General features: G+C 41.9%; 2 protein-coding genes across 2 annotated transcripts in view; one reads left to right on the forward strand and one right to left on the reverse strand.

The window, feature by feature from the left end:
• PTER (phosphotriesterase related) overlaps positions 1–1967 on the forward strand; it is a 73721-nt gene extending 71754 nt beyond the window's left edge. Inside the window, exon 5 of the mRNA XM_043479626.1 lies at positions 1121–1967. Coding sequence (XP_043335561.1) covers positions 1121–1331 — 211 coding nt within the window. The 3' untranslated portion in view covers positions 1332–1967. The remainder of the gene's footprint in view (positions 1–1120) is intronic.
• Positions 1822–12005, reverse strand: C1QL3 (complement C1q like 3). Its single transcript, XM_043479627.1, has 2 exons — positions 10586–12005; positions 1822–4739 (listed from the first exon to the last, which is right to left on the reverse strand). Exons 1-2 carry the CDS (start codon positions 11171–11173, stop codon positions 4560–4562), a joined length of 768 nt encoding a protein of 255 aa, XP_043335562.1. The 5' UTR covers positions 11174–12005; the 3' UTR covers positions 1822–4559.
• Between the last annotated feature and the right edge of the window lie 774 nt (positions 12006–12779).

Below are 12779 nucleotides of genomic sequence, written 5' to 3' on the forward strand. Positions count from 1 at the left end.
AAAGGACTAACACAGAGGGACTGAAACTGACCTTTTAAAAATGACGATTGATCTAAAATATGACACGAATGAACTATAGCTCCAAAACAGAAACAGACTCACAGACATCGAGAACAGACTTGCGGTTGCCAAGGGGAGGGGAGTTCGGGCAAGGGAGGACTGGGAGTTTGGGATTAGCAGATATGCAAGCTTTTAGAAACAGGATGGATAAACAATAAGGCCTGCTGTGTAACACAGGGAACTATACTCAATATCCTGTGATAAACCATCATGGAAAAGAATGTGGAAAAGAATATATATGTATAACGGAGTCACTTTGCTATACAGCAGAAATGAACACAAATTGTAACACAAATTGTAAATCAACTCTACTTCAATAAAATTAATTTAGAAAAATGACAACCAAGGGATTTCCCTGGTCCAGGGGCTAAGACTCCGTGTTCCCAATGCAGGAGGCCCAGGTTTGATCCCTGGTCAGGAATCTAGATCCCCCATGCCACAACTAAAGATCCTACATGCTACAATTAAGACCCAGTGCAGCCAAATAAATAATAAATAAATATTTTTTAAAGATGTCTACTGCATCACATGCCCTTCATTTTAAAACCAACTAATTTTAGTTTCAGAACATTTTACTTGTAGGAAGATTCCTATCGTTATGCTATTTTAATCCCAAATAGTCATTGATTTTACTTGTTAGAAAACAAAAATAGGAGAGACAGGGAGACTGAGATCTGAATAATGGGTTCACTAAGTGAGGTATTTTAGAATGGAGAGCTGGATACAAATTCAGGATAAAGTTATTTAATGAAATGCTAAAGTGGCCATTTATTCAAACTAGCACATCTGATTAGAAGCTATCTTTAATGCAGGCTTGCCAGGCATCATCATAAATATCACAGGCTAGGAATTTCTGTGTGCATGGAATAAAGATCCTCTTCCTAGTATGACAGGATAATATCTTTGGCATCACCACACAATATTTATTAAGGGTGTCTTCACAATGGAAGATGGTATCTTTACAACACAATAGGTTTATGAGTAGGAAAAAGTTTAAAGCATTCTGAATGTCGTAAACGTGAAACCAGTGCCATATAATGAATTACCATTTTTTTCACAGGGTGAGACTTCTGGTGGATGAGGGCTACGAGGATCGAATTCTGATGGCACACGACATACATACAAAGAATCGGCTGACGAAATATGGAGGTCACGGCTATTCCCATATCCTCACCAACATTGTTCCTAAAATGTTGCTGAGGGGGATAACAGAGGGTGCACTTGATAAGATTCTGATCGAGAACCCCAAGCAATGGCTAACTTTCAAATAGGATGGTTGTTACGAATTCGCACCTTGAGTGTAAAGCTTGCCAGGGAACAGAGAGTGATTTCAAACCCACTGTGAGATATTAATCAGAGCCACAGAGGACTAATGACAGAATATTTCCTTTTTATGCGAAGTAGAAGACTTTTGCCTTCCCAGAAACTGGCTATTACATCTGTACCTTTAGGGAGTTGCAGAGCCTAATTAAGCCCTATTGTTTTTCCTTCACAAAATAAATACAAAAGTAGCCATTTCCAAATGATGATTTACAGTTTAGCTCCCCTGAGTGGAGTTTTGCTTCCTTTTGTTTTGTTTTCTTTAATCCATCAGCAGCACTCCTTGAGAAAATTTAAACTGTTTTTAGTTAAATTACCCCCTTCTGGAACAATCTAATGTTTCTTGTAATATTGATGATTCTACTAATTATCCTGCTGTTCTTTAATTAATGCTTAATGAATAATATCCCACTTTAAAATAGCTTCTGCAGCAAAGGAAGCTAAATTTTGAGACATTTATTTTAAGGATACTGTAATACAATAACCAATTCACAACAGTAAAAATATTGTGGAAGGTTAATTATATCTGTTCACCTATCTTCATATACTTAAAATAAATCACTTTTGTTGCCTGTGCCTTTCTGGTATCCAGTTTTCCTATATTTTCTTTTGATTTGAAAAATTTATATAAGGGGATATGAACACACAGCATAGTATTCTATTATAAAAATTCAATCATAAAAGTCAAAATATATTACATAATATAGTTTAATGAATCATTACATTTATAACAAAGGCCACAATTTAATTAATTAATAATATAGAATGCAAAAAAAGAGAAATGTTTGCCTTATATATATATATTCCCTTTATTTTCTTTACCTTTCATTTGTCTTTCCTTGGGCCTGAACAGAAAATAATGCTTATTTATCTGAAGAAAAGGTCAGATCTATTAGAAATGACAGTCTGATTCTAGAGTCAAATTTTAAAAAGGTACCCAGACCTGATGTTTAGTGTAAATAAAACATTTTTTGAAACTCTTAGTTGATGTATACTGATGTTTATAAACTAATCTTTTGGTTGAATCCTTCACTATACTATTTGCTACCTAAAAAAGAAAAGTCTCCAGACCCTTACTGCTAATTCCTCTTCGATAAATACATATTGTTAAATGGAAATAAAATCTACTGCAACTCCTTTATGATTTATCTTACATATTAGAAAGGCCAAATAGAGTTAGTCATTAGTCTTGATAAAGTGGCTAAGTGTTGCTAATCATGTAAATCATGAGAGTTACTCAGACCAAGGCATTTAAACCAAGCAAACAGCACCTTCAGATGGGAACACCAGGTGTAACTCATTCGGAAAGTTGAGGTTCGTGAAATAAAAGATATTTCTGTGGATCAAGAATGATCAAGCTTTCTGTGTATTAGAACAGAAAGCACCCAAGAGGAAGGAGCCAGGAGAACAAACTAATTCCTTTAAATGAAAAAATGCAAATGCCCTTCACCAGTAAAAGAGACAGATTTTTCAGTCTCTGTTTTTGAAATCTAGTTGTCAAAGAGTCTTCAAAGGCAACTGAGAGTGGAACAGATTTTTCATTGTAATAGTGGAAATAGTCTGATAGTTAGGATATATCAACATGCATTTCAAATCTTTTTCTTAGAATAAAGAGATGGCTTTTGGCAGTGTATTTTAAACAGAGAGGAAGGATTTGCACTACTCTCAAAATCTACCTTACTGTCAGCTTCAGGCCACCTGAGAAAAAAGAAAAAAATTGATCATTCAAATGCATATGATTCATAAACATTGCAAAGGACAGCTACTTCATCTCTGCAGTCCTAACAGTAACAGTCACAGAATGCAGTGAAAGTATTGATTGGCATATGGTAATAAAGAAGCCACAGGCTTAATTTACAGACGTGATTTCTGGGGCATTTTAACCTGATAAAATTTAATTTTCTGGATCACTCTTAGAAGTCATCTGAATGATTTTGCTACTCCATATATTTTTGTCTTCCAAAATATATTTCAATCCAAAATAAGTAATTTATGCATGTTTGTGTTTGTGCCTACATGTACATATTTTTTAATTAAATTTTTGGGTCTATACAGCCACTGTACCTATGGTCTGAAGCCATATATATTATATTTCATCTAACATATATATATATACACACACATATATATATGTAGCAGGTATTTGTATAAAATATATACACTTTGTTGTCACATTGGTTATATGTGAAATGGTTTGTTTTGAAATAACCTCAGGCCATGACCTGTTGTAACTATTTGAAGGCCTTATTTAGTGTCCCCTCGGTGAGGCATGCAGCAGTGCAAATTAAACCTATGTGCATTGGGTTATGAATAATCTTTTGTTTCAGAGAAGGCGAAAGCCTCTGTCTGATTTAACACCAAAGAATAAATTTCTCTGACTTGTCCAAGTAAACCTAAACACATTCTACTGACAAACCGGACACAGGGGATTTTTCTAAATACCATACATAATTACACGTTTACACACTTAGAGGGTAATCCTATGATACAAGTTCAATCTCTATTTTTAAGGACTATCACCCAAAAAGAAAAGAAGATTCCTAAGTTAAAGGAAATGTGGAAAATGACCATAGGCTTGGGAATTCCCTCAAATCCAGAAAATTCCAGGTTAAGGCTTGAAGTTGAATCATTCCCAGGTCTAAGCTAAAGTTAACAAGAATACAAGGCAAACGATTTCTTTGGGGACAAAGCAGCATTGTGTCAATGAGACCCTCTCCTGCAGGGTAAAAGTCATTCTTCCCCACACTGTAAATGGACCCCGAGTTTCATAATTAGCAGATAAACTCACAGGAACCAAAGCCGACATATGGATAAAAGCAGCGAGATCACAGTACACCAAAGTATCATATATATCGAAGAAATAATTCAGTGTCTTAGATTTTTCTATAAAAATTTGTGATCTATATATAGGACTTCATTCACACTGGACACTAACAATAAGGAGTTATTTGCTTTGGCGGTAGTGGATCACACATCTGCTTATCTTGATTTTAATATATATTTTTTTTACATCATGTTCTGAGTACACAGATGTGAGTCAGGTAGCATTTGAATCCCCCACATCATATACACAGCTGAGGTGCCCCGCATCCGGCATCCCCCGGGGTCCTCGGTTCACTGACGTTAGCCACATGAATCCAAGGTCTGAACTCAGAGCAAGAAGCTTAGTTTTTGCACGATCAGTCAGCATAAATAATAAATCCAGAAAATGTGCTGTATTTGTTGTTGTTGCCTCCGTGGGCTTTCCCGCCATCTAACTTGATGTAGACTTCGTCCCCTGGCTCCAGGTGAAGAACCACGCTGTTACTCGCGTAGTCGTAATTCTGATCCGCGTCTTGGGCAATCGCGCTGGCGCGCACCTGTGTGAAACAGACAAGAATTAGAATCTGCAAAAGAGATCTTCTTTTCTTTGTCTTTTCTTTTCTTTCTATCTTTCCTTCTTTCTTTTTTTTTCTTTTTTTTTTTTTTTTTGCCATTCACACAGCACCATAAATAGACTGGCCGTCAGGGCCCTGAATTTAGCACAGCCAAGTCCACCTTGGCCTCGGGGCTTTATGAGGATATCTTTGCAACGGTTTCAACTACGCTACTGGAAAATAGCGCTTTTCTGAGGGTCACTGTAGCAGTCTTTTTTTTTAAAAAAACTATATGTGGTAAACAATGCATATCAATCTCTTTTCTTCCTAAATCAGGACTTTTCTAATTCCTTGTATCTCTATGCCCAATCACTTCCTGAAATGGCCATTGTTTTTTGCATTTTAATTTAAACCAAGCAGCAGTATTCTAACCAGTTGTCTATGAGTACAGAAGTTCAAACCAAACTTCAGTTGGTCCCTCTGATTATTAGAAAATTGAGATCCATGGTATGTACAGACTCAGAGAAATCTGACTCCTCTAACTCTACTATACAGAAAGAAAAAAAGAAGAAGAAATCTTTTTGATTTGGGGCTTTCAAAATCTAATTCAAGGAAAAGCCCCTGTACCCGAATCAAACATCTTTGGTTTAAAAGTTTTCATAGCTCTTACTTCTATTTGTGCCTTTTTATCACTTAGTTGTGTGCACTTAAAACTATTTAATTTTAATACATCTAAAACTTACAGAAGGAACAACATTTCTATGATTTGATGTCTCTAAAATTTCTAGAATTTTTGAATGCTCTCATGGAATACCCTTTTATATTTAGGTGATTCTAAATGTGTGGTTTGCTCTGAGGATGGAACTTTGCTTATAATCCACTCAGGTTGAGCCTGTGATCTCATTAGAGAGCTGACAGACACTTGCAAACAGTCCAGTTCCCCATCAGATCAAGTAATATGGACATTCTGTCACATTCTCAACTCCAATTAGGCTTCACATTCATTTAGTTGTATTTTGAGTCTACCTTAGAAAACATTTTTTTCAATAGGCAGACTTGTACTTGATTTATTTCAGTAAAACATCTACTTTGTGGCTTGTTTCTATTCCACTGTAATGATATTTCCCCAAATAACACAGTGAGTGATTTAGTGGTTTTGTAAACCTGTACTGTGTAATAATGCATGACTTGGGGTGCAATTTGTGGGATTTTATCACTTGGCAAAATGAGAGAAATGAGACATAAGTCAAGCATTTCCATTCCTTTCTTTCAAAATTTAAATGATAGGTTTTCAAATTAAATTTTCATGTGGTATGTTCTCACAGTAATGCTGAAATGTTAAAAAAGGAGAAGGCTCTTTGACACTGCTGAACTTGTAATTCGAGTAGTATTTTAAGCATTTCTTTCTGGATATCATATGGCAAAAGGAGAAAGGGGCTTAAAGATTTAGAATCATTTAACAGTGTGCTAATTGACACTAATATAATGAAAGCAATATATAATTATGCTGAGAAGCACTGATTCAAATGTATACACCAATTTAGTGAAGTGATCTATTTTGAACATTAATAAAAATACAACTTAATGTCATAATATTTCTTAGGAATTAATCCATTAAATTATAGGAGTTGGATGCTTTGATTCACTAATTTCATCTAGTCATTACTTTCCCAGGGGAAAATAATCTACAAGGAGGACAGCATTCTTAGGGACTTGATTTTTTTTTTTTAATGTGTAGATTTTTAATGAGTGAGAAAAATTAAAATACAAAATAATTGCTAGTCATATTAGTAATACGTGAGTTATCAATCTATAATAGGTTTCTCACCTAATAATCACCACACATTTTTATTTAGTGCTTTAGGTATTTAGTATGAAATTCTATGGGTATTGTGCTTTAACACTGTTTTCTACATGAGGGCATTTGAGAACTGGGATTATCAAAATCAGTTGATTTAGAGATAACAGTCTTAAACACATATATAATGCAATTTTTATTCTATTGCATTATGGGGTCTAACCACAAACCCATATAAATGTTACCATTTTTATTCAGTAGGTGTTACCATGAAAATCTGCAAATGCATTAGGGTGATTCCACAGACTGGAAGGTTACCCTTACAGTTTTCACTTCCTTTGTTGGATAAAGCCAGTGTGATTGCTTTTTAATGAAAGTGATTCTCAAAGATTTTAACCTGTACTGTACCATAATACTCTCCCAATTAAATACGTGCCATATTCTAGTGTACTTTGCATGATTTTTGTATGCCTGCTCACCTGATCATACTATAAAGGTATAATAGAACTTGAAATTTCAAGCTCTAGTATCCAGCCCAGTAACTTCCAACAATTCTTCCTTTAAGCCATCAAATTATTGAGGAAAGTAATATATCTACCCTGAAGACTATTTTCAGGTTCCAAAATGTACACTGATTTCAGCATTTTCTCTGAAAGGTTGGTGCATTCTTTTCTTTGCCCCATATACCCATCTCTACCTAAATGCACTCTAATATCTTTTCATCTTATAAGTTAACTATTTAGATTCTGCTGATCTTAAGTGCATGTTTCACAGCCCCTAAAAAGATAATTAATTTGATATTTCATGAATCTTGCTAATAAATTAATACCAGCCCACAACTGTCCATTATTTCCAATATATCTCATATTTACTGGTGCCATGACTAATAAATTCTTAGAGTAAAAATGGATCTTTAATTATTTTATAGTTCTAATCTTAAGCCAGTTTTATTTTTTATTACAGTAGCTTTTTTTTTCTTTCTAGAAAATTAGAGTAGCTTATTATAGTGGTATTAAAGTGACTGGATTCAAATAGCTATATTTTTTATTCAGGTTTCCTGCTAAAAGTATACAAACTTAAAAAATTCCTGTCTCTGTTAAAGCTATTTGAGTCCAACTTTTGCCTTTAATATGCACTGTCATGGGCTTTTAACACATGGTGAGATTAAATTTAGGTTGATGGTTTCATGGGGAATATGAGAATCATGATCCTTTTAGTTCTCTGTTTGTGAGGATATGATAGGTTATGTTGCCTTAGCATTATCTTATTAGTGAGGGTTTATCATTAGAGACGATATTTATGGTAACATTTGCTAATTTAATTAATCGCTACTGATGCTCTCATAATTTCATTTTCATTGTACTTCTGTGGAATCATAAACAAAAGGTTAAGTGGTGCATCAGGTTAATTTACTGGCCCTTGATGCTTCCATCTGTGATTCTGCATTCAAACACAAAGCATAAATAAAATGGTTCTCATATAGTTACGGTCCAGAGGCATTCCTCTATCCTAGAGTGAACTGCTTTTTTAGTTTAATTTTTTGTGCTTCTCAAATCTACTTAATCCATAGAACATTACGCTGACATGGATCTCTTGAGTTTCTGTTTTATGAAAACAAATTAGGTCAGCTCAGAAGAGGGAACTGCTGTCTAAGAAGTGATCAGACAAGAGTAAAATTGAAAATCAAGGATCAACTCTTTCTTTAATGTTAATTAAAAAAAAGATTTTGTAAGATTTGTCATTTGTAATGCCTGCAGACCAGACTTTACAAAATAGTTCTACTCTGTAGATAGAATTTCTTAACACTAATATTGTAATAACCATTTTGCAAAACAGTCCTTGCTGAATTCGAAAATATATTCTTTGCTACGGTATTTGTTTTTCTGAATAACTTGTTGCTCACCTTTTATAGAAGCAGCAGCTTAATAATGCCAATGAAAAGCATTATACATTATCAGGTCAGCTGTTTTGCCCTTTTTTTTTTTCCCTGATCCTCACAGAATGCATATCCTAGGATGATACAAAGAACCCTTCTACACTCCAAACAATGAAATAATTTTAAAAAACAAAATGCACATGGAACACATATATGGCATGGTTTTCCTGGAATCTAAATCTGGCCTCAGCGTCAACATTTAAGCTAATTTAAATGTATTGCTCCCTGGCTTTTCATGCAATTGCAATTTCCAGAGACTTAAAGATGTGTGTTTTTATACTCTGGCTGAAACAACTTGAGTCTTTTTTTTTTTAAATTTGAATTAATACCTTTAAAAACAATCTCTTCAGCCTGACAGTATTTGCTAGACTTAATCTTTGAGTCAGAAGGCAGCCAAATTGTAAATAAATGGGTGCCTCATCACTGCCTACTGAGGGGCTGTTCACAAATCATTTTGTTGGGGTGACACAGTAGCTCTAGTTTGGTACAATGAGTCATGCCCTTTTTCGCCATTTACCTATAAGGAAGCCACTGCTCTGTGAATAATTTTTATTTATCTTAATATTATTTTCATGCATAATAACTATAACAAACAACCCTGTCAGTGCCTCCTGGTGGCCATTTTTCCTCTTTTTTGTTCTATCTGACCTTAGGGTCCCTTAAACCATTTACTTCTGAATTCCTTTACAAGTGAGGGATGATAGGAAAGAGAATGGACAGGATAACCTCTCTCTTATTTATTTAGAGCATTTGTGTTTCACTTTGGAAGAATTCGGACACTGTGAATTGGGTGTTTGGAATAAATTCTGCCTTAATGTAGCTGAACAGAAACCAGGGTTATAGCGAGGAAGGTCTCAATTCAAGGGACAAGCGACCTGAAGCCTGAGAATCCTTGTTACATCACAGCTGGCCCTCGCAGGGTCATGCGGAGCGGGGTGGAGGGGGACTCTGTGCCACCCGAGAAGCAAAGTTAAACCCAAGAACTCAGCCGAGACTGCAGGCTGCAAGGCCTCCCCCAGCGGCTGCTGATTTACCGTGTGCAGAGGGTCTGATTACACTTTGAGGTAGATACAAATATGATTTTCCTCCCCTGACTAAGAGATCAGACACACTTCGGTTTTGCAATGACCGCGAATTTCTCAAGGCAACGAGAAAGTGGCCCCAGCCTAACACCGCAGACCAGTGGCCCTTCGAGCAGCGCGCAACGGCTTGGCTCAGGGGAGCAAGTCGCCTAGCAGGGGGCTAACCTGAGGCTATTTCATAGTCCAGGCCAAGGCCACCGCTGCTTGTAAGGGAAAGGCTGGGGGAGAGACCCTCACGAAGGTGCCCTGGGGCTCCCTGGCAGGGAGGCTCATTGCCCCGGGGTAGGGTTTGGCCGCCAGATTCCCGACCACCCGCCTGTGCGTCCTCCGGCTCCAGCCAGTGGAGTTTGGGCTGTGTTTGGGAGCGTGTTTTATGGCACAAACCCAGGATTCTCAACTTTTCCTTTTGTTAGCAGCACTCATTGTCTCTCCCCCTTCTTCAGCTGAAATCTAAGCCAGAGTTTTTGCATCTCGAATTTGACTACTTGTGAGTTTATCCGGGCCTGGAGACCGCGGATCCCGTGGTCCTGTCTTGGCCCCGGGTGCGCCCTCCGCTCGGACTCACTCCTCCGCACCCCTTCTATTTTTCCCTTTGGGCCCAGGTCTTTCTCCCTCGCGTTTGTCACGCTGGCACGCCCACTTCTGGCTCCCCCAGCCCTCCCGATTCCTGGCAAAATCTGACAGTGACCCCACGCTGATGAGCATCCCACAGCCGGGGGGTCGCTTTCTCCTCCGGGACTGCCCGAGGTGCACGAACTGTCCCGGACCGAATCCTGCTTCCCGTTTCTTAGGGGCGCGTGCACCGAGCGCAGGTGCCCGGGCTCGGGAGCCACCCTCGCCAGGCCGCCGGGCGCTCTTCGGCGTACGACCCCCGCCTCCCCAGGGTGGGGACAGCGTCCCCCCTCTCTCGCAGCTCCCGGGAGCGGCAGCTGCCGCGCCCTTCCTCCGCGGGCTCCCACCCCCCATTTCCGGGGTCTCCTCCCTCTCGCCTGCACCTTCCCGCGCGCCCTCCCCGCCCTCCGCCTGCTCTCACCTGGTTGTTTTTGCAGAGATCAGCCCACATGCTGGTGCCATCCCCTCCTCGCATCAGGACGTGGTAGGTGAAGAAGTAGATACCCGGGATGGAGCAGGTGAACTTGCCCGTGGTGGGATCGTAGTGGTTCCCGAGGTTGGTGACCACGTCGTCGAACTTGAGCACCTCGTAGCCTTCATGCTGCCGCTTGAGGCCGGCGTAGAAGGCGATCTTGGGCACCGTGCTGTAGGTGGCGGCGCTGATGGCCCCGGCCGCGTTCAGGCCCGGCGCCCCCGGCGGGCCCGGCAGGCCTTGGCGGCCGGGCTCGCCCTTCTCGCCCGGGGGGCCCACGGGGCCCGGCGGCCCGGGCTCACCCGGGGGCCCCCGCGGGCCCGCCTTCCCCGGCCTGCCGGCCTCGCCTTTGGGGCCCTGGATGAAGGTGGGCAGGGACTGCATGAGGCCGCGGTCGGGCGTGGCGGCCGTGCTGGGCGCCTTGGTGCCCCCGTAGGGGTCGCAGACCATGCGGCAAGTGCCCAGCATCTCGTAGTGCGCCGACGTGCCGGCCGAGCTCACCAGCACCGGGATGAGGATCACCAGCAGCAGCACCATCACCACCCCCAGCGCCCCGGCTGCAATCAGGCGCCTCCTGCTGCCCACCAGCCGGCTCAGCGCGGGGCGATCCTCTTGTCTGCTTTTGGACAAAATTTTGAAGGTTGGGCGGGGACCTCCTCAGAGCCGAAAACAACCCCCTGCGAACCCCAAGTCCCCTGGGCGGGCGCGCGCCGGCCGCTCCTCGCGGGCTCTGGCTCTCCCCCCAGCTGAGGCTGCGGCTGGGGAGGGAGCTCGGACGCCAAGTGACTTGAGCTGAAGTCCCGAGCTGGGGGTGCGGGTGGGGGTGGGGGCAGGGGGAGGGGTGCGCAGGGCGCCCTCTCGCCTCCCGCGAGCCCCTCGCACCTGTGGCTGCCTGGGCGCCGGCGCGGCCGCCCTGAGCGCAGAGCAGCCGCCGCCTCCCGCGCTCGCCCGGGCCGCTCACACTTTTATGCCGCCGCCTGCGATCGACTTTTCCGTTTTTGCCGACTGCGCCAGTTCGCACCAACTTTCCGTCTGAAGTTGCCTTTTTCTGCCTCCTTCTCTTCTTTCGCTCGCTGGGATCGCCCTTCTCCTGCCTTTTCTCTTTTTTTTTTTTCCCCTCCTCGGCAACCACCAGAACTCTAATAGATGCGCATCCCCAAAACCCCACGCACCGGCCGCACAAGCTCGGGCCCGGCGCCCTCCGGGTGAGCGGAGCAGCGGCGCTGGGCACCGGCAGCGGCTCCGAGAGGCTCCGGGCTGGATCGGAGGAGCTGGCGAGCAGTGGCGAGCGCCTCACGGCCGGGAGCGGAGCGAGAGAGAGACTGAATGCAGAATTCTGCCTGGGTACCACCTGCCAGGAGAAGAGGAGGCTGACAAACGCGCGCCGGAGCAATTTATAGGCACCCAAGGCGCAGAGGAAGGGGAGCCGCTTTGGCATCTCATTGCGGCATCTGCTCTGCTCATCCCACTCAAAGAGAGTTTGGCATTACTCTGACAATGTGGGATTTTTTACCCCCCCTCGGCCTCTCTCTCTCTCTTTTTTTTTTCCCTTCTCTGCACATGGATGAACAGTGAGATCCTGAATACTCCCTTGCTGAACTCAGGCGATGGCAGCGCTCTCCCTGGACATATGGGGTGGGAGGTGGGGGGGGGGGGGAGGTGAGACAGATGTACAGGAGGAGCCTTCAGAACTCAAGGGTCACACCTAAGTCCTCTATTTCCCCACTGCCTGCAGCCCCAGTTGGAGGGTGCGGTTGAAGGTTGAATGGAGGGTGGCTGGGTTGACAGTATTTCTTTAATGGTTCACCCACAATTGGCGCTTCAGGTGTTTTTTTTTTTTTTTTCTTTTCTTTTTCTCAGAATGCCACTTTTAACATAAGGAGGGCCCTTTAGAATTTTCCAGATGGTAGATGTGATTTTTTTTAACCTTATGATTTTCCTCACCAGCCTTCCAAAGTGAAATAAGATGTTACCCAAAAAAACAGTAAGGTGTGTTGAAAAGCCAAAGGAACTTTCTCAAGGATTTCAGATGAACGTGCCCACCACATAAAAGCGGGGAGAGGGGACTCTTTTGACAAATGCTGCAAATGGTGAGAGTACAGATAGGTACTCTGATTATAGGCTTACAGTTCTAGCAACCTTT

Source organism: Cervus canadensis, chromosome 10, assembly GCF_019320065.1.
Source record: "Cervus canadensis isolate Bull #8, Minnesota chromosome 10, ASM1932006v1, whole genome shotgun sequence".
Classification (NCBI taxonomy): Eukaryota; Metazoa; Chordata; class Mammalia; order Artiodactyla; family Cervidae; genus Cervus; species Cervus canadensis.

Bases quoted from the DNA above. Each gene is read 5' to 3' on its own strand.
- C1QL3 (XM_043479627.1), bottom strand. From the start codon at position 11,173: ATGGTGCTGCTGCTGGTGATCCTCATCCCGGTGCTGGTGAGCTCGGCC. The intron at 4,740-10,585 runs GTGAGAGCAGGC...TGTTTCACACAG, and splicing joins ATCTCTGCAAAAACAACCAG to GTGCGCGCCAGCGCGATTGC.